This window comes from Octopus bimaculoides, chromosome 30 (assembly GCF_046866305.1).
Source record: "Octopus bimaculoides isolate indiv1 chromosome 30, ASM4686630v1, whole genome shotgun sequence".
Taxonomy (NCBI): Eukaryota; Metazoa; Mollusca; class Cephalopoda; order Octopoda; family Octopodidae; genus Octopus; species Octopus bimaculoides.
This window is the reverse complement of record NC_142957.1, coordinates 18,296,464-18,318,706: the sequence shown is the minus strand read 5'-3', so window position 1 is coordinate 18,318,706 and position 22,243 is coordinate 18,296,464. Positions and strand designations below refer to the sequence as shown.

The 22,243-nt window shown below is 38.4% G+C and overlaps 2 protein-coding genes across 3 annotated transcripts in view; one reads left to right on the top strand and one right to left on the bottom strand.

The window, feature by feature from the left end:
• The window catches only part of LOC106873443 (uncharacterized), a 74,602-nt gene that overhangs the window by 16,630 nt on the left and 35,729 nt on the right, over positions 1–22,243 (top strand). The window contains exon 2 of the mRNA XM_089346063.1: positions 15,236–15,887. The gene's annotated coding sequence lies outside the window, so the exon portion shown is untranslated. The remainder of the gene's footprint in view (positions 1–15,235; positions 15,888–22,243) is intronic.
• LOC106875310 (uncharacterized) overlaps positions 1–22,243 on the bottom strand; it is a 44,626-nt gene that overhangs the window by 10,809 nt on the left and 11,574 nt on the right. Inside the window, exons 3-15 of one of the 2 annotated variants that reach the window (XM_089346064.1) lie at positions 20,534–21,179; positions 16,903–16,930; positions 13,673–13,738; positions 12,859–12,925; positions 8,662–8,697; positions 6,100–6,180; positions 4,977–5,054; positions 4,136–4,205; positions 3,435–3,499; positions 2,164–2,230; positions 1,689–1,737; positions 569–637; positions 122–195 (exon numbers count right to left, since the gene is read on the bottom strand). In XM_089346064.1, the coding sequence (XP_089202190.1) occupies positions 122–195; positions 569–637; positions 1,689–1,737; positions 2,164–2,230; positions 3,435–3,499; positions 4,136–4,205; positions 4,977–5,054; positions 6,100–6,180; positions 8,662–8,697; positions 12,859–12,925; positions 13,673–13,738; positions 16,903–16,930; positions 20,534–21,179 (1,396 nt within the window). The remainder of the gene's footprint in view (positions 1–121; positions 196–568; positions 638–1,688; positions 1,738–2,163; positions 2,231–3,434; positions 3,500–4,135; positions 4,206–4,976; positions 5,055–6,099; positions 6,181–8,661; positions 8,698–12,858; positions 12,926–13,672; positions 13,739–16,902; positions 16,931–20,533; positions 21,180–22,243) is intronic. The other variant, XM_089346065.1, reaches the window with a different exon arrangement.

Below are 22,243 nucleotides of genomic sequence, written 5' to 3'. Positions count from 1 at the left end.
ATGTCAAAATGGGGGGGGGGCAATATAGGAAGAGCCAGGCTTAAAAAGAAAATGTCCACTGCCCCCTACACACACACATATATATATATATACATATATAAAGAAGAAACAAAAAACTTACCCCTTTCCAAAGGTATTTCTCTGGTTCATTGATTAAGTGATTTTCGAGAAGTTTAGAAGCTGGAAACATCATCACTGCAAAAAGATGTGGAGAAATTTCATGGTTTCATCACCTGGATAGGTTTGTAGTCCTGTATAGGAGTGTCACTACATACATACACACACACACACACACACACAATTACCAGTGTCAGCTGGAAAAACATTTTTATTTTATCTTCTTAAACTCAAACCAGGAATTATGATTAAAAGGAGATCGTTTGTGAATAAACCCGAAAGTGTTAATCCCTTGATAATCGACCTGTTGACTTGCATTGGAAATAATTTTAAAAATTACTTTAAAAAAAAAAATTGAGACAAGTAAAAATAGGAAGAGGGGAAAAGAAACCAGGGAGATAGAGAATGAATTAGGGGTTCAAAAAGTGAGTGATACAGAGGGACCACTTACCTGGGTATGTGAAAAACATTGACAGGCAGAGAAATGACTTGACTATCATTGCAAAGTCCAGTGACTTCCCTGAGAATAGATGATAAGAAAAATACAGTGAAGAAAGCCACCACAAACGAACAAAACATCAACAGGTTATATACATACACAAACACAGACATATATACACCCACCAATACACACACTTACATATATACACCCAGAACCACGCTAATAGCTTAGGAGTGAAATTTAGGATTTCTTGGTTTTCTTAGAATCGATTTTGATAAACCTTTTCCCAGCTTCTCTGCAGACAATGGCAACACCACCATTGTTACGTTTTCATTATTCTGTGTAAAGCCCTTTCTTTTTTTATTTCAAATTCTTCAGTTTTGGGGTGAACCATGCTAATAGCTTTTGAATGAAAATAACCCATTCTAGACATCTTTTTTTTTTTTTCCAGAAAATGAAGGGTAATGATATATATTAAGAATACATTGAGTATATATTTAACAGAAAACTATAATAATATTATCACTGTCAGTACATGTCCTCAGATCGACACCCTGTTGGGGGTACAAACACAGACACACAAACACACATACATACACATATATATATATACATATATATGTATATACGACGGGCTTCTTTCAGTTTCCGTCTACCAAATCCACTCTCAAGGCTTTGGTCGGCCTGAGGCTCTAGTAGAAGACACTTGCCCAAGGTGCCATGCAATGGGACGGAACCTGGAACCATGTGGTTGGTAAGCAAGCTTCTTACCACACAGTCATATATACATATACGTAAATATGCATGTACACACACACCTATACATGATATATACATGCATACACACACACACACACATTGTGAGAGAGAGAAACAGACAGACTGACAAACAAACAAACAAACAAACAAACAGAGACAGACATATAGACTGATAGATCAGTAGATAGATAGATAAACGGATAGATATTAATACCTCTTCTCAAATCAAGGGACATATCAGGTAACATCATCCAAGATACACGATACCTGAATAAAAGGCAGCTTGATCACAGCTGGAATGTTTGGTTTATAGGTCAAGTGGATCAGGACTGACCTGGGGCTAAACAAAGAAATAGGACGGCATACTCACCTTTTGGAAGATTGAGTGTGATGATGGGGTTGGTCGCTTTTCCAAATGACTGGTGGTGCGTGAATGGCGACGACAGGGATAGGAAGAGAACGAGGCGGGGGGGGGGGAGAAAGAGAAAAACGAAAATGAAATTAAGACTTATAAAGAGGAGAGAAAAAAATTCAGAAAAGTATAATTGTAATCATCTGTCATGTAGGTGTGTGTGTGTATATAAATATGTGTGTGTATGTATGTAGATATATATATATATATATATGTGTAAATTATATATATATATATATATATATATATGGTTGAATTAACATTTAGAGTACTTTATTTTGCTGAACACATCAACATATAATGTGTGTATGAATGTTCACACTTATACTCAGGTAATAGACAGATAGACAGATGTGTGTGTGTGTGTGTGTGTGTGTGTGCATACACATACACACACAAAACCAGATGGAGTAACAGCAAAAGATTTACTTACTAAATATCCACAAACACCAAATGCTATGTACAGGAATGTGACCAATATCATGGTTGATATGAAAACACTGTAAACAAAAATATATACACAGCTTTATACATACATGAAGTAGGTCAGACGAACTTACAGAAATACTACAACATAGAAAAGTGGATGTGTGTTGTGTACAAGGGTTAAGATGAACGGGAGCCTCTGCCAAGCTCTTCACAGTTAAGAAACAGGTGCATAAATTCTTTTGAACGGGTAGAGTCAATACATACAGTCATTTATCAGTGGCCCAAGATAATACTATGTTCAGTTGTGAAGCAGCTTGCACTTATCATGGATTGATCTGTGGTAACACAGGATGGCAATCAATCAAAGATTTTGCTGTCAGTCAATAAAAACATGTCGCAGCAACCACCCAGAATGCATTGACTATTGCTTGTGTTTAAATGGCTGTGCAGAGAGGTTGCGTATACAGATTTAGGTACTTGTATCCACAAACGTGTGACCAGTGAATAGAAAAATAAATATATGAAAATGCCAGATACTAACAAAGATGGAGATGGGAGTAGTCTGTACGGCAGAAGGGAGAGACAATCAGGGAAATAGTTGATGGTGGAAGCTTCACTGCTGTGGACTGTGAGTTTGGTGCCAACAAACTGACAATTTGTTCCAATGCAAAGGCATCTGATCCTCACAAACGATGTGGACAAGTGGATTCTTTGGGAAAAGTAGAAATGGCCAAAGCAAAGGGTTTTGGTGTGTCCATGTATTTACTATGAGAAGCTTCCGAATATGGAGAATGCATGAGAAAGAAAAGGAGAGAGGGTCTCACTTTAGCTGACCCTAAAGAGAGACCAACCATCCAAGTTGAGGGCAGTTTGATAGATAGAGCAATAAGGGGTATAAAAGTAAGGAAAGCAACAGGGTCCACCAGGGATATTTGGCAGAGGAATGGCTGTGGAGTAAGAAACTTGCTTAACAACCACATGGTCCCAGGTTCAAATGTCTTCTGCTATGTCTGAATAAAAAAACAGGATGGTCATAGCTAGAACATCTCTGGTCACAGGTCTGTTGGATCAGCACTAACCTAGGGCTAAACAAGAATGAGAGAGAAGGATATTATATGATGTAATCTTAGATCCACTATGTTAGAATAATAGACAGGATGGCCACAGCTGGAATATCTTTGATCATAGGTCTATGGGGTCAGGAGTGACCTGGGGTTAAACAACAACAACAACAAAGAAAATAAATGCAAACACAAGTATTTTATTTTTACTCACAAACTGAAACGGTTTCGTTTTTCTTTGATGACAGATGATTCTAGGGAGAGGACCATCCCAGCACCCTGCAAATATAGAGGTAGGAGAGTTAGGGGGGAAGAAGAGGCATAGAGAATGATTCATCATCATCATCATCATTTTTACAGATACACTTTTGTGATTACCAGCATGATGCTGTATACGTTGCCACTGGCATAGGCACCTTATATGTGGCACCAGCACGAGTGCACCCTATGTGGCACCGACACGAACACCTCGTATGCAGCACTGACACGAGCACTGTGTATGTGGCACCGGGAAGGGTGCTTCAAATGTGGCACCAGCAAATCGAGTCGGAAGAAATGCCGGCAAGCATTTCGTCTAGCAGAACAACTATTCTTATTTCTTTATTGCCCACAAGGGGCTAAAAACAGAGGGGACAAACAAGGAAAGACAAAGGGATTAAGTCGATTACATCGACCCCAGTGCATAACTGGTGCTTGATTTATCGACCCCGAAAAGGATGAAAGGCAAAGTCGACCTCGCCGGAATTTGAACACAGAACGTAACAGCAGACGAAACACCACTAAGCTTTTCGCCCCGGAGTGCTAACGTTTCTGACAGCTCGTGCGCCCCACCCCACCCCGTCAGATTGGAATGACATGAAAGAAAGGGGCAAAGGATAAAGAACGAAAGAGTGCGAAAGGGGGAGAGAGACTCACCTCATAACAATATATTGAGATTGCTAAAAAAAATGGGAAACCAGCCAAGGAGATTTTCTTGGGATGAATTCTGAAAAGGGAAGGAAAAAAGAAAAAAAACAAATACAAATTATAAAGGAGACTCTTACTGCTGTTGCTGCTGCTGCTGCTACTACTACTACTACTACTACTACTACTACTTCTTTTCCAACTACTGCTACTGTGACTACTACCCCCCCCCCCAACTGCTACTGCTATTACTACACTTCCAGCTACTACTACTGCTGCTGCTACAACTGCTACTTCTATAACTACTACTACTACTGCTACTACTACTACTACTACTACTACTACTACTACTACTACTACTACTACTACTACTACTACTACTACTACTATTACTACTACCACTACTAAAGATTTTCAAAAAAATCATTATCTATTTTTAGAGTGACATTGTAGAGTAGGTCTGAGAAGCCAGATCAGGTCGGTTTGAATACAAAACAGGCAGAGTACACAGGCCGGATATGGCTGCAGAGCAGATATGAGAGGTCAGACCTGGAGAATATTTGGGTCAAACATGGCTGGTTTAAATGCTGAAAGGTCAACTCTTCTTCAAGCATTCAGATTTCTCTGTCAAATCTGATTCTTATTTATTCACGTCACTTTGAATGAATCCTGCATTATCTTGTAGTATTGAGATTTCAATGACGTGATTGTTTATTCCGAGAATGACATTGTAGGGTAGGTGTGAGAGTCTAGATCCAGCCAGTTTGAACATAAAACAGAATATTAGGGCTGGGTGTAGCCACTTTAAATAGTAAAATGTTAAAAATTAAAGAAGAAAAAGAAGACAACTCACACAACATGATGAATGTGTTGTAAGTCGAACCAAAAGACAACAGCAAACGCCAACAGACTGGAACATTGAGCTAAAAAACTAAAATTTAAAAAGAAAAAGAAAAAAATAGAAATTGAAAATAGGGAAAAACAGAACGGAAATAATTAGTGTATTAGATTTTAACAATGTAAATTTTGAAGAATATTTACATTATCTAAATAATTATAGTTTTCTTCTGCCAACCTGTATTAAGCATGGTCAAATTTACTTGAATGTCTGTCTGTGTGACTAGCTGTTTGTGTTTCATCACACACACATAAATACATTAATGGTAGCAAACCGGAATGAAATGCTTGTTAATACAGGAAGCAGGGTATAAGTATAAATACTTTAAATTCAGTCAGGAGAAACCAAGCAGCTCAAATATTTCATCTGTTGAAAACAAATGGCTGTTAAGGGTGTGTGGTGGTGGGGAGACATTTGTACTCTTGTTCCAGCAGACTGAAATAAATTGTGTGTGTGTGTGTGTGTGTGTGTGTGTGTGTGTAGAGGTCTAACCCATGCCAGCATGGAAAACAGACGTTAAATGGTGATGATATATATATATATATATATTTATATATATATATATATAAACAGTGTCATGTCAGTTTAGACAGTGACATGTGACAACTTGCTGGGGCTGCCTACTGGACCCTAGCAGCGGGAAATTTAGACAGTGTCACGTGACAACTTGCTGGGGCAGCCTGCTGGACCCTAGCAGCAGATATAAAAAAGGGGAATTTGACAAGACAGTCAGTCGGACGCTGACACTCGTTGATGCTGCATCGAAGAGGCCAGGGAATAGAAGAAAGAAGACATGCACCCAACACCAGAGCTGAAGACACCTCCGAAAGGGGGTGGCCCCACCACGTCAAAACGGTAGAGGAGTAGGGGCCGAAACCGGACGTGGTTCCTCCTGATGATGTCTTGAGCTAACTGGATCCTATAAAGGAGCTGTTGTGGTAGCAGACAACGAAACATGGTTGAAGTTCCTCAGATTCCTATTACAAGACTGACGTTGGGCTAAACTATTAATACACTAAAAAGGGAGAAAACAGTTTTTGAAATGAGAGGAAGTAAACAAAGCTGAAGCGTTACGTACCTTGATATGGAAAGAGTGTTTAAGTGTCGGACGAACGCGAGCGGACAAAGGAAAAACAGGAGAATCGCCAGACACCCAACTCTGGTAAACACAGAAGAAGAGAGACTACATTACACAGGTGGACATACATACACACACACACACACACATATATAAATGTGTAAATATATATATATATATATATATATATATATATATACACACACACACACATATATATAAAAGCCTTGTGAGTGGATTTGGTAGACAGAAACTGAAAGATCCATTCACAAGGCTTTGGTCGGCCCAAGGCAATAAGTAGAAGACACTTGCCCAAATATGATCAAACTGCCCAGGTCTGACCTCACGTATCTGTTAGTACAAATGGATGGAAGCAGATGCAAATAAACAAACACACATACATACGTATATACATACATTCACACATACATAAACACATATCTTATAATAACTTTGCTTGTCACTCCGTTACTTAGCCCGTCCGTAACACTTTCATGCGATTAGCTAAAGTGAGGAAGGAGGAGACGAGGAGGAGGGGGGGGGGTGTGTGAAATGTGTAATTCTTTTATCCTTTTTTTTAACTAAATTTTTTTTCTCCGATATTTAGCCTGTCGGTAATGCTTTCACGAGATTAGGTGAAGGGAAAGACGAAGAATGAAAGAAAAAAGGAGAAAAAGAAAGTAAGACAAAGAGTGAAAGAGAGTGCTGTGTATTGAGTCCTTGAAATTGAGTATAAAATATATGAAGTGCATTAAGTAATCATCGTATTCCAATTTCCTCCATTTTTTAGTGATTAGCAAATAAGCAACTGTCTTCCCATACAGACACAACATGGGCCATGCTTTTGGGGTTGTTTGGATACAGTTCTCAGAGAGAACCCAATAGGTTTACCCTTAATTCTGTGAAATATTCACGGGTCCTGCTAGTACATACATAAATTAAACACATAAATTACATGCACACATATATACATATATATACGCATATATTCACACACTACATACATGCACACACATAGATGTACAAACATGCATGCATACACACATTCGTAAATAGACAAACGTACCTGCACGATTACATGCACACATATATACATATATACACATACACACATGCACGCATAACAAAAAATATAAACCTAGTGTTGACTGTCAGCAACTCTGAAAATAAAGGGGAGATAATTGCGAAAATACAAATTAATTTCTAAAACTTTATATATTTAGGGCAAAGAAAACGTTACATTGTTATTATGCAAAAGTGTCGTAAGTCCAAAACGCTTTTTCAGAAAACAGAAAAATAATTTCACCATTCCATAGCAAAACCGTTGAAGTACATTTTGACAATTTTTGATATCTTGGCATCAGAAGCAGCTGGAGATACGATAGTTTGAACAAAAGAACTGGCTATTGCAAGCAAAAATAAATATTGCAAAAAAAAAAAAATGCATTTGGCCAAATTTGGACTTACAACAATTTTACATAATAGCAATGATTAGATCTTCATTTCTTTGTAATCAAGGGGACACAACTACAGAGATGTTTCAGTCTGTTTTGACATCATCTACACAGTGTAGTCTAATAACGAGTGAATAATTAATCAGGTGACAAAGATTTTTACAGGTATGGCAAAACTTAATTCTCATAATCAAAAAGATCAGTAGCATTAATTGGGTTAGATAAATTAACGAGTGAGTTGTGTAATGAATGGAATACGAAAACTGAAACAAACATACTTTGAACATGCAGAAATGGATGATGCTCCAGCATGGCATCAACGATAATGGTTAGGGGAACTAAAAGACCATAAAATCATCTCTCTTTCTCTCGTATATATATATATATATATATATATATATATATATATATATATACACACACACACACACATGCACACACCCATACACAGACACTTATATTACACCACAAACACATATATTACACACACACACACACACACACACACACACACATGCAAAGACTAAACATGCAACATGCAGGGAGAATGCAACATGAAGGACCAAATACAAAGGGACATGCAAGGGGACAGGAGAGGGCAGGGAATGTTAACAGAGGGAGGAGAGATTGGGGTAGAGGTGAGGATGATAGTGGTGGTGATGATGGTGATGATGTTAGCAGTGGTGGTGGTGGTGGTGGTGGTGGTATAGGTTGTGGAGCTCATGGTAGTGGCGGTGGTGATGATGGTGGTGGTGGTGGTGGTGGTACGATGTGGTATACTGTTGGTCAGCTCCCTGGTCAAAGCCCTTCCAACAGTTTGGACAGCTCCCAGCTGGTCAGCACCATGTTGAACCGTCCAACCCATGCCAGCCTGGAAAACAGATTCTAAACGATGATGGTGGTGGTGGTGGTGGTGGTGTTTGGCAATGATGATGACGATGATGATGATGATGTTGAAGACGGTGTTAATATTCAACAAACAAACAAGGTGGGATTCTTTGTTTTCCTTTCTGTTTCTTGGAGGACAAACACAATCACCAACAAGAAAAACTTGAAACATGCCAAGCAAAAGAGAGAGAGAGAGCGAGAGAGGTGTTGATACTGTTACCTGAACGCAGATCTGATTTCTAACTGAAATGAGCTCCTAGAGTTCAAATATGGAAGGCAGGGAATAATTGGTTATAATTAAATAATTAATACATACATGGTTAATTATCAATTTATGCTTATTAGGCATATTGCTGCTGTTGTTGTTGTTGTTGATGTGGTTGTAAATGGGTTTTTTTGTTGTTTTTTATAATTGCATTTGTCTCTTGTTGTGTGTGAAGTGTGATGGTATCTAGCAGAATGAGTCTGTGTGTATATTGCTGGAGCAACACCTTGAATGGGTTTTAGTCGAACAATACGACCCCCAGGACTTATTCCTTGTAAGCCTAGTATTTACTCTATCCGTCCCTTTTGCTGGACCGCTAGGTTACGGGGATGTAAACACACCAACACGAGTTGTCAAGCAATGAGTGGAGGAGAAAAAACAGGCACAAAGACACACACACACACACATACATATATATATATATATATATATATACAATGGGTTTCTTTCAGTTTCCGTCTACCAAATCCACTCACAAGGCTTTGGTCAGCCCAAGGCAAAAGTAAAAGACACTGGCCCAAGGTGCTATGCAATGGAATTGAACCCAGAACCATGTGGTTGAGAAGCAAACTCCTTACCACACAGTCATGCCATATATATATATATATATATATGCGCATATATACATACATACATGTACATACCTACATATATATATATGTATATTCACATGCATATATGGGTACAGGAGGTCAAAAAAAACGTGAGGACCATCCCTAAACATCTCCCTTCACGCTCTCATAGAACGTTCCTTGCTCTGTCTCCTCTGTACAACTCATACTCCTTTTCTCTCTCTTTTCCCCCCCTCCACTAAACACACACACACACACCTAAATATATACGTGTGTCACAGTCCGCATGTGCATGTGGCAACAGCTGTTCTCAGTGTGGACATAGATTAGTTCATATTTAATTCAATAACATTAGGGGGAACGGAGGGGGCGGGTGTGGAGTTGCTGATGGATGTAGTGGTGGTGGGGTGGTGGTGAGAGTGATTGTGGTTGAGGTAGTGGTAGTGTTGTCAGTGATGGTGGTGGTGGTGGTGGTAATGTTACTGTAGTGGTGGTGGTTGTAGGAATGCAGAGGTGGTTAGGGTAGTAGCTGTGAGAGAGGGTAGTAGTAGTAGTAGTAACTATAGTAGTGGTGGTGGTAGAGGAGTAGTTGATAACAATATCATCATCATCATCATTACCCTTTGTTATTCATTACACCCATGTGAACCTAGACTGAGAAGATCCACGTTCAAAACCAACCCAGCCATGACCATCTCCATAAAAGCAGAGTCAATATCACAAACCACATTTATTTAATTTGCCCATCTTCAGTTTTAAGACTGTAGGGTAAGAAGTGCCTTGTCGTATTGATTTTGGCTCTGTACTATGTAGGTGTGGTTGTATGGTAAGCTCTATGGATCTCAGTGTAGGACCTTTGCAAGTTTCAAGCCGTCCCTGGCAGGTATAAAAACCAAAAAGTGGTTTTACACATGTAATTAGAGTATTCTTGGCCTGATGATTAGCTCAATTGAGAACCCCCTCATCAAATTATTACACCAGAGGATCAGTAGGCTAAGAAACATGTAACCTGGATTTTACCTGTTCAACTCCCTCAATTCGCATATATATATATATATATATATATATTATATGAACATTCATTTAATAGACACACACAAACACATATATTCACATAATATAGACATATACACACAGAAATACACACACATTCATCTAATACAAACTTGTGTGTGTGTGTGTATATATATATATATATATATATATATACTCACATACATACATCTCGTACAGATATATTTTCATACACAAATGTATACACCCATACACATATACATGCATAAACAAATGTATACACATACACACACACACACAAACGCATAAACACACACCCACAAACGCATATACATTCCATTCAGGAGATAACACTACCATCCCCCAACACAGAGCTCTGTTCTTAATAATTCTGAAAATATCTCCAAATTCTGTGGGTTTAATATTGAAAAAAGACAACAAAGAAAGAAGAGGACAGGTTTAGAGCTCGGATACAGAAGAGTGAATTTGGGATGTTTTTAACGATTATTGGTGTGGGGGCATAATTAGGGAAATAGGCTGGCAGCTGTTGCTCATTATTGGCATTAATTACACGCGTACACACACATACACATATATATATATACACAAACACAAATATACAAACACACGCACATATACATACACACCCGTACATACACACATATAAACATACACATACATACACACACACACATATATACACATATACACATACATATACAAACACACGTACATATACATACACACATATACATACACACACACATATAAACATACACACATATATACACACATATATATACACACACACACACATATACAGGACCAGATGTGGCTGTGAGATAAAAATCTTGCTTCCCAACCATATGATTCTGGTTTCAGTCCCACTGTGCAGCGCCTTAAGCAAGAGTTCTATTATAGCAAGGTGAAACAAAAAAGCCTTATGAGTGGATTTGGTAGATGGAAACTGAAAGAAGCCCGTCACGTGTGTGTGTGTGTGTCTTTGTGCAGTGTTTGTTCCCTCACCGCCGCTTGACAGCCAGTGTTGGTGTGTTTACATCCACATAACTTAGCATTTCGGCAAAAGAAGAACAACAGAATAAGTACCAGATATAAAGAAAAGAGAAATGTAGAACTGGGGTTGATTTGTTCGACTAATATTCTTCAAGGCAATGCCCCAGCATGGCCAGCAGGCTAATCATTGAAACAAGCAAAAGATAAGAGAGAGGAACATACACATATAAAGGAGTAATTGTAACAAGAAGCAAGTTAGGCAGGTATACATAGGCACAGGTGTGGCTGTGGGGTAAGAAGGTTGCTCCCCATCCACATGGTTCCGGGTTCAGTCCCACTGCATGGCACCTTGGGCAAGTGCATTCAACTATAGTCTTAGACTGACTAATGCTTTGTGAGTAAATTGGAAACTGAAAGAAGACCATCAGATATATATATATATATATATATATTCGAAACGTCTAGATAGAATAGAGACAGCTGATGAAGGGATATTCCAAATGGCTTTCCGTTTTCCTATGTGTTCGTTCCGTTGTCTGTAGTTTATTGTTCTAACGTCCTGTACCCTGATATGCATATATATACACATGTAGATGTAAGTATGTACATATATGTGTGTATACATGTATATATATTCTTTGTATTATATATATATATATATATATATATATCACTTTGTGTGTCGGTGTGTATGTGTATATGCCTGCATGTATATATACATGTGTGCCAGTACCAGTGTGTTTGTGAATATGTCTATATGTATGTATGTATGTCAGTGTGTGTTATGTATATATATGAACAGCATAATATATATATATATATATATATATATATATATATGGTCCCACAAATAATGCAATCTTTTTATACTTCTTTTATTTTCAAAATCAAGATAAACGAAGTTCTTTTTAAATCTAAAATATTCTCTCCTTCATTTTCTGCAATGCTCTTCCATCTATCTGGTAGACTTGCAAGGCCCCTCTTCCAAAATTCACTTGTCCTTCATGGAAAATACTCCCCCAGTACTGTTCTGACCTTGTCTACAGAATTCATATTCTTTCTGTTCAAATGATTTTGAAGAATGCAGAAGAAATGATAATCAGATAGGGGAATGTCCAGTGAATATATCGGTTGAGGCATTGTTTCCCATTCAGACTGCTCCAGCCTTTGGAATGCCATCCTTGCTGTATGTGGTCAAGCATTATTCTGATGGAAGAACACCTTTTGTCTTGAAACTAAAGATAATCGGTTTTCTTCTAGCGCTGATTTAAGCCACTCAAACTGCTCAAACTGCACTCTTCAAAACTTGCACTAAGAATAAGCGCAAGGTAAAATTCCTACCTACTTTTATAGTAATTTGATGCAGGTAGCGCATCCCGTCCTCCTCCGACTTTTCGTTTGTGCAATTGGAAAAAAAAAAACCGCATGAATTATGGGATGACCCTGTATGCATGTATATACATTTTGAATATGTGTGTAGCCGTGTGTGTGTGTGTGTGTGTGTGTGTGTGTGTGTGTGTGTAACCAAGATGATAGAAAAGTCTCTACTTACATCGACAACCCTTTGATGTTGTCAGACAGGTTCTCACAGATAAATATTAGATAGGCGCAGCAGAAACCTGAAGAAAAGAAATACATTATACATACATATCATATATATATATACATATATACATACATATATACATACATATACATACATACATACATACATACATACATATATACATATGTATGTATATATATATATATATATATATTCTCATATATAGCTACATATATTTATATACATTTACATATATATACACACAAACAGATAAGCACGGAGAAATATGAATTAATGATAACAATTACGCACACACACACATATATATACATATACATAATTAATCGTTGACCAAAACATTCAATATTTTTTTCTCCGTGTTTTTCTCATTGTTTTCTCCTTATTCTTTCTGTTGAAGAGCGTAGCTCGAAACGTTAAAGACTTTCTGTATTCCCGAGCGTCAAACTAATACATCCTTTTGTTGTCTACACCACCTGTCCTTGTCTGTTGTTGTTTTTTTCGTAAATTCTCCCATATATATACATATAAATGTATGTATATGTATATTATAAGCACATATACATATTCATATATATATATATATATATATTTCCTTATTGTCCACAGGGGACTAAGCATAGAAGGGACAAACAAGAATAGACCAAGGGATTAAGTCAATTACATCGCCTTCAATATGTAACTGGTACTTATACATTTTAGAATTAAAGGTTTTGATTTACTGTCGGGTGACTTTTGGCCAACCCTGTATGCATGTGACAAGGAGGATATCAAGAGATTGGAAATTGTGTGTGTTACTCACCGATTTGTGACACCAGCAGTACAATATCAACCACCAGTCTGCCAAACCACCCCATCGCAAAATATCCTGGAAAGTTGAAAAAAAAAAAAAAAAAATTACATAATAATAATCCTTTCTAATTAAGGCACAAAGCCTGAAATTTTGTGGGAGGGGACTAGTTGATTACAATGACCCCAGTGTTTCATTATCACAATCATCATCATTGTTTAACGTCCATTTTCTATATATGTATGCATATCTTTATCTACACACACACACACACATATATATATGTCTATTTATATATATATATATATATGTATCTCTCTCTCTCTCTCTCTCTCTCTCTCTCTCTCTCTCTCTATATATATATATATATATATATATATACATACAATATTAGGATAAAAACTTTATAAGAATTTATCAAGTAGTTAGCGTTGAAAAAAAACCTCATAAGGGAAAAAAAACCCATCATTTTTTCCCCATAAATATATTTTTATTTATATAAGGGCATTACTATACACGCTAAGAGGGACTCCAAAAGTCAAAACTACCAAAATAAGCATATTTTTACCGATCGCGAGCGAATGCAACTTTCAAAGCTAACCTCCTAAAAACTTTAAACTTAACGGTAATACCAACAAGAGAAATAAGAACAATATTAAATTAAAGATTAGAAGTTTTAAAAGAAGTAAATATTTAAAGCAAAAATTAAAAAAAAAAAAAAGTATGGAACACAATAAGAATAGAATCAATAGAAATTAATAAGACGGGTTTTCTTAGAAGAAAAGAGAAATTTAGTAAGATATTCAAAGGTAACGAGTAGATAGTTTTGGAACAAGAAAACGAAAACAAAAAAAAGGTCCAGATGGACTATATGTAATCTGAACCTTTCCCCCCTTATTATTATTATTTTTTTTTACTGAATCCCACGTTTTAGGCTATGGATATTCCGATTCTGAAAAAAATTTTTCCAAAATCTCAATTTCAAAATTTCGATTCCCCCCCCCCCCCCCCCGGTTTTTATATAGATCCACAGGGTAAACCTAACCCTAACTCAAACCCTAACCCTAACCCTAATCCTGACCCTAACCCTAACCCTAAACCTAACCCTAACACTAGTTTTGTGAGATTTGGCTGTTATTTCTAGCATGTAAATAGCCTGCTTGGTGGAGGGGGGGAATTGAAATTTTTCAAACAATTTTTTTTCAGAATCGGAATCTCCATAGCCTAAAACATGGGATTCCGTTAAAAAAATAAATAAATAAGGGGGGGGGGGGGAGGTTCAGATTACATATAGTCCGTCTCCGCCAAAAAAAACATTTATCATTAATAAGCTAGGAAATAAAAGATCGTAAAGAAAGAGAAAAAAGAAATAGTAACAAAGAGGAAAAACAATAGTGATAGGTCTTCGTTGAAAGTATGTAGTTATTGTTATAACACAGTGAGATATACTAAAGCGTTTTACAAATCAATGTCCTATAAATATTGTTAGTATTTACATAACTTTGTCTTTAAAAACTTCTATTTCATTTTGTCATTATTTCTTTTTCTCTATCTCAACGATCTTTTATTTTCTAGGTTACTAACGAAGACAGCTTCAAAGCCACTCACCATGCAGACTTTTAGGCAAGCTCCTGCAAAGAGCTAATTGGATCTGCGGCCCAGAACTGATGACTATAATATTATCTATAATGACTATATGCCCTGGTGGTGTTTGATCGAGGTTAAACGATGAATTAGAATTAATTCTGTAATGCAATCATTCCGTGGAGGCACATGGCCTAGTGGTAGAGCGGCAGACTCACGGTCAAGAGGGATTATGGGTTCAAATCTCAGAACAGGCAATGTGTGTGTGTTGATGAGCGAAACACCTAAGTTCCACGTGGCTCCAGCAGAGGATAATGGCGAATTGCTGCTAACTCTTTCACCACAACTTTCTCTCACTCATCCCTCCTGCATCTACCCCCGCTCACCTGCGACGGACCGGCGTCCCGTCCAGGTGGGGAACCTATACGCCAATGAAGCCGGGAAACTGGGCCTTATGAGCCAGGCATGGCTCGGGAAGGAACAAACAGCAACAACAACCATCATTCTTTCATTCCAGTCCCAAAGTTCTTATCTCAACATAAAATTAATGAAGCGAATGTCACCTCCTCCTTAATCGCTGACATCATCTGACAAACGCCAACCAAGATGGTGTGAATCAGCCAAGATTTACCTGCTTCAAATGGTAAGTCAAATACTTTTAAATCAGATCCCAATACTGAATGCTCACTTCCATTTTTTCATACCAAAATTATTTACAAGTTACAAAACTTCCTTTCCTTTTTCTGAAAAACTGTTTCATTAATTTCTATTACCTTTATTATTATTGTATTCTATATTTCAATGACCCTGGCTTACACTTGCCTGAACCCCCATGTACTGCACTTTCCATTGTGTTGTCGCCTTTATTGAACTCATAAAGCAAAATATGCCGAATATACTCCTTTGTCACTTCCATTACAGCTTTGAAAATACAACTGTTAAAATCGAACTGCACTCTTCAAAGCTTGTACTAAGAATAAGGACAAGGTAAAATTACTACCTGCTGTTATAGCAAGTTGATGCAGGTAGTCTGTCCTGTCCCCCTCCGACTTTTATTTCATGCAATTGAAAACACCACGTTATTTATGGGATGACCCAACACACTCACACACACACACTAACACTCACACACACTTGTATACATGTATGTTTATAAGGATGTGTGTATATGTACATATATGTATAAATGGATGTGTGTGTGGTGCATGTGTATATCTATATATATATATATATATATATATATATGATGATGATGATGATGATATATATATATATATATATAATATAGATTTAATCAAAAGATTAAATGTGGTACTTAAAATGTTTGAGGCACCAGAATTTGGTAGGATAAAAACCAAAAACAAAATCAAGAGATTTGGTGAATAAAATTTTAAGTTAAGCAACAAAAATTCAATAGGTTATAGCTTAACTTCAAATATATATATATATATCTATATCTATACACACACAAATGTGTATATGTACACAATGTGTGCACATGTGTATGTGTGTGTATATATATATATAGATAGATAGATACTGACAGGCAGGCAGACAGACAGATGCATACATGCATACATACGTACATACATTCATACATAGACATACATAAATACAAGGACATCTGTATAGACCAAACAGGGGGAAAAAAAACTCACCCAGATCACCATAGGTTAAATCCTGCATCTGGTCAAAGACAGCAAAATAGATTATAATATTAACGATAGTAAAGTGGTTTATTGGCGGGAGAGGGTGTGGGGGAGACGAGTCATTGAGGACAAAAGAGTATGACACACAAAAAAAGGGGGGATTAGAGGAGGGGGAGGAGGAGGGGGAGGAGGAGGGGGAGAAGAAGAACAAAAAAACAAAAAAAAAAAACAAGATGAAATAAACAAGATCATCAAGAAAGAAGCAATATTAAAATCATGGATGATGCCAAAACAAGAAATGAGGTGCATCCTGGGGCCAAACCACAGTAAGATCATCTTTTTATAGGACTGCCACATTCTGTTGGCAAATAAACTTTACTATTAGGTAACGTTGTGGAGGCGCAATGGCCCAGTGGTCAGGGCAGTAAAAGAGATTGATAGAATAAGCACCAGGCTGTAAAAAAAAAAAAGTCCTGAAATCAATTTGGTCGACTAAATTTCTCCAAGGCAGTGTGCGTGGCCACAGTCTGACTAAAACAAGTAAAAGAAATTGAAATATTATGTACGGTACACATAAGAGGAGGACTGTACATTGTTACATTGGGGCAGAAGCTGATTTCTTCAAGAATCGGTGAATGGAATCACCAGCCTCAAGAGAATCAACAAGAAGTATTCAACATCTTTGGCTAATTTTATCTTAAAGAAGATAAAATTAAATATGATATAATTAGGTCCAGAGTAAGGCATGCGCAACCATATGACATCCTTTCCAGGAGATGCAAACTCTGCTCCGAGGAACCCTTGGCCTCCACTGCGGCCCAATGAGGAGATCATTAATAGGATTTCTGAAAGATTCTCAAGATGCTTACATGCTTATAAATGCACTTTCACACAATGCAGTGGGAATGAATTTGATTAAACATGAACTGAAAAGATAATTGAGGTATTCTACACACATTTCTGTAGCAAATTTATTAACACATTGCAACATACAGTTTGGTATGCAATAACATGCAACATTATATAAAATTGTGCAGTGGTAAGATATATATATATCTAACATTGTCACATCTTCAGGCAATATTCCATTTGAGGTTTTATGGGGTATGTGTATAGATAAGGACAGCTTTGAGACTGCAGCCTGTTCACTGGCAACATTCCGTGCAGCATGGAACAGGTTGCAGTGTCAAAGCGACGAAAATATTTTGACAAATTAAATTTAAATGTTGAAGTGAATCTGACGGTTTTTGTGTGTTTTTAAATGGTTTATAAACGTTTTCCACGCTGAAAAGAAATATGTCAGTAATTAAATTAAATGCAGTTAGTAACAGACTTGGACATAGAAACATCACCTTTTTGCAGCTTGCTCGTTAAGGAATTTGCAGGTAAGTTGAGTTACTCCTTTCAGACGCATACACAGGTATACATGAAATTATTCATAATCAAGCAATAATTAAAAAAATTTCTTTTTTCTTGAACCCTTGGTCTCTTAGGGGGTCATTTACCCACATGGGGTTACACACAGAAGGGACAAACAAGGACAGACAAACAGATTAAGTCGATTACATCGACCCCAGTGCGTAACTGGTACTTATTTAATCGACCCCGAAAGGATGAAAGGCAAAGTCGACCTCGGCGGAATTTGAACTCAGAACGTATGGCAGACGAAATAACGCGAAGCATTTCGCCTGATATGCTAACGAGTCTGCTAACTCACTGCCTCTATAATAATAATAATAATAATAATAATAATGGTTTCAAATTTGCCACAAGGACAGCAATTTGGGGGAAGGGAATGAGTCGATTACATCAACCCCAGCACGTAACTGGTACTTATTTTATCGAGCAAGAAAGGATGACAGGTAAAGTCGACCTTGCTGAAATTTGAACTCAGAATGGAGCGATGGGCAAAAGACCAAATTAATTACATGAAGTAGGCTCAATGGAAAAAACAAGATCAGGGCAATGAACACATGGGCTGTGTCCTTAATGCGATTTGGTGCAGGTGTTGTTAGGTGGACAAAGAATGAGCTTGAGGAAATGGACAGGAAAACCAGAGAAGTGATGACACAATTAACAAGGAATTACACCCCAAACGCAATGCTGACAGACTGTGTGTGCCCAGGAAGAAGGGAGGAAGAGGCATCATAGGACGCAAGACCTGTGTCATCAACAAGAAGAAGAAGAAAGAGTAAAGAAGTGGGAAAGGAAACCGTTGTATGGGGAATGCCTGAGAGAAATGGAAGGAAAAGACGAAACCAGCACTTGGAGATCACTCGGAGAGAAAAAGTGATCGGAAAGGATTCAATGAGGCATTGATATGCAGCATTGAGGAAGAAGCTCTGAAAAGTAATTACAACGAGTTCCAAATGGATAAGAAGAGTAGGAAATCACTGTTTTGTAGGATGTGTGGCAGCAGAAATGAAAGAATCTCACAAACTGTGAGTGGTGAAGAAGCTGGCCCAGAAGCACTACAAAAGGGGGCACGATAACCTGGGTAAGTTTGTTGAAAGTATGGCCTGAACAGAGCATGGAAATGGTACAGACATGGAACCACAAGTAATCACCGAGAACGAGGAATATAAGATACTGTGGGATTTTACAATCCAGTGTGACTCCCTAATCGATGTTCAGAGACCAGATGTGGTAGATAAAAAAAAAACAAAAAAAAAAAACAAAGATTATAGATATTGCAATATATAAAAAAATAAATTATTATTATTATTATTATTATTATTATTATTATTATTATTATTGAAAGCTGTGAGCTGGCAGAATCGTTAGCAGGCCGGGCAAATCGCTTAGTGGTATTTCCTCTGCCACTACATTCTTAGTTCAAATTTCACCAGGGTCTCGACTTTACCTTTCATCCTTTTGGGGGTCGATTAATTAAGTACCAGTTACCCACTGGGGTCGATGTAATCAACTTAATACCCTCCCCCAAGCTGCCCTTGTGGTAAAAATTTGAAATCATCATCATCATCATCATCATCATTATCATTATTATCATTATTATCATCATTATCATTATTATTATTATTATTGAAGGCAGCGAGCTGGCAGAATCGTTAGCAAAAGCGGGAAAGGGTTTAACAGCATTTCATCCCTCTTCGTGTTCTGAGTTCAAATCCCACCAAGGTCGACTTTGCTTTTCATCGCTTTACAGTGGATAAAATAAGTACCAGTTGTATACTGGTGTTGATATAATCGACTTAAGCCCCCCTCCCCCACAATTTCAAGCATTGTGCCTTTAATAGGAAGGATTATTATTATTATTATTATTATTATTTGGCCATGTTTCCCTTTTTTCATCCGAGGGAGAAGTGACTTTACCAGGCAGCTTAAAACCCATGCATTAAAAGGGGGTAGAAAAAAAGGGGGGACGGAAGGGAAATGGAAGCAGCAGTAGCAGCAGCAGAAGTAGTAGTAGCAGCAGTGGTAATAATAGTAGTAGTTGTAGTAGTAGTAGTAGTAGTAGTAGTTGCAGTAGTAGCAGCAGCCATGTTAGTAAAATCGGATGGAAGAGGTTGATGCAGTAAGAAGAGGAGGATGATGCAGGAGATGTTTCTCAATGAATGGATCATTCCAGAAGTGACAAAGCAAAAGAAAGAGAGAGAGAGAGAGAGAATAATGAAAGTACCTTGCCGTCTTTCTTCACACCTGGCGCACCTGGGCTTCTCTCGCCTGGCTCATCATCCTCTTCCTCGTCTTCCATCATCTTCATCATCTTCATCCTCCTCAGTATCATCTTTTCCTCGTTCCAGTCGACGTCATTGTCATCGTCGTCGTCGTCGTCGTCAAACGTAAACAACGAGTTCTGTCCACCGTGTCTCGAGAAAGAAGTAGCAGTAGCAGCAGCAGCAGCAGTAGTAGCAGTAGTAGTTACAGAAGTAGTAGGAAAAGTAGTAGTGGGAGGGGGAGGAGGAGTGGTGGTGGTGGTGGTGGTGGTGGTAGTAGTTCTAGTGGCTGTGGTGATGGTGGCAGCAGAAGTGGCGACATCTGTAGTGGCAGCGGGGCGCTGGACACGGTAACTTTCAACAAGAAGAGGATGCAGGGGCTTTTTTACCTTTTCCGTGATGGGGTCACTCTCTTCGTCGGAGTGAGGTTTCGCCTGGTACTTTAGGAGATTCTCTGTGTCCTCTTCATTCACCGCCATCTTTCGCAGCCGGTTCTGACTCTTGTTCCAGGCCCGTGCGGCACCCTTCAGCTTGTACGCCTTCACGAAATGGCTTCGCTGCTCCAAGAGTCGGTATTTACATTTGATGATGAGAAGCATGGCGTAGATGCTGCAATGGAGAAAGAAAAAGAAACAGACGATGGTTGGACGAGAGACAAACAGACAGATAGAAGGGACGGAGGAATGAGAATGAAGAGTGATGTAACACAAGGGAGAGGGGAGTAGAGAGAGAGAGAGAGAGAGAGAGGAATGCAGATATAAAAATAGAGACAGTGAGAGAAAGAAAAAGGAGAAAGACAGAGAGAAGCGTACCTTTCCTTCATTGGACACTAAACTCTGCTTGTGAAGACCTGTTGAGGCAAGTGAAATCGAAATCAAATTCGATGACAGCACCGCATGACTGGCATTCGTGCTAGTGGAGCGCTAAGAGCACCATCTGAGCGTGATCATTGCCAGGGCCGCTGATTGGATCCCCATGCCGGTGGCACGTAAAAAGCACCATTCGAGCGTGATCGTTACCAGCATCGCCTTACTGGCACTTGTGCCGGTAGTACGTGGAAAACAACATTCGAGCGAGGGCGTTGCCAGTACCACCTGACAGGCCCTCGTGTTGGTGGTATGTAAAAGTACCCACTACACTCTCGGAGTGGTTGGCATTAGGAAGGGCATCCAGCTGTAGAAACTCTGCCAGACCAGATTGGAGCCTGGTGTTGCCATCCGGTTTCACCAGTCCTCAGTCAAACCATCCAACCCATGCCAGCATGGAAAGCGGAAGTTAAACGATGATGATGATGATGAAGATATATATATACACACACACACACATACAGAGACGATGGGCTTCTTTCAGTTTCTGTCTACCAAGTCCACTCACAAGGCTTTGGTCAGCTCGAGGCCATAGTAGAAGACACTTGCCCAAGGAGCCACGCGGTGGGACTGAACCCAGAACCACATGGTTGAAAAGTGAGCTTCTTAACCACACAGCCACATGGAAGAAGATAAAAAAATAATAAAATAAAGATACTCGGGGACATACTTTGCAGGAAAACCAAACAGTAAAGTCAATGCAAAATTTTAATTGATTTAATTGAAATTCCATAGCGGCGCATCATGCCTCTCCTTATAGGTCCATGCGATGAGTGTTGATTGTGGAGGACAGGGGTGGGGTGGAAA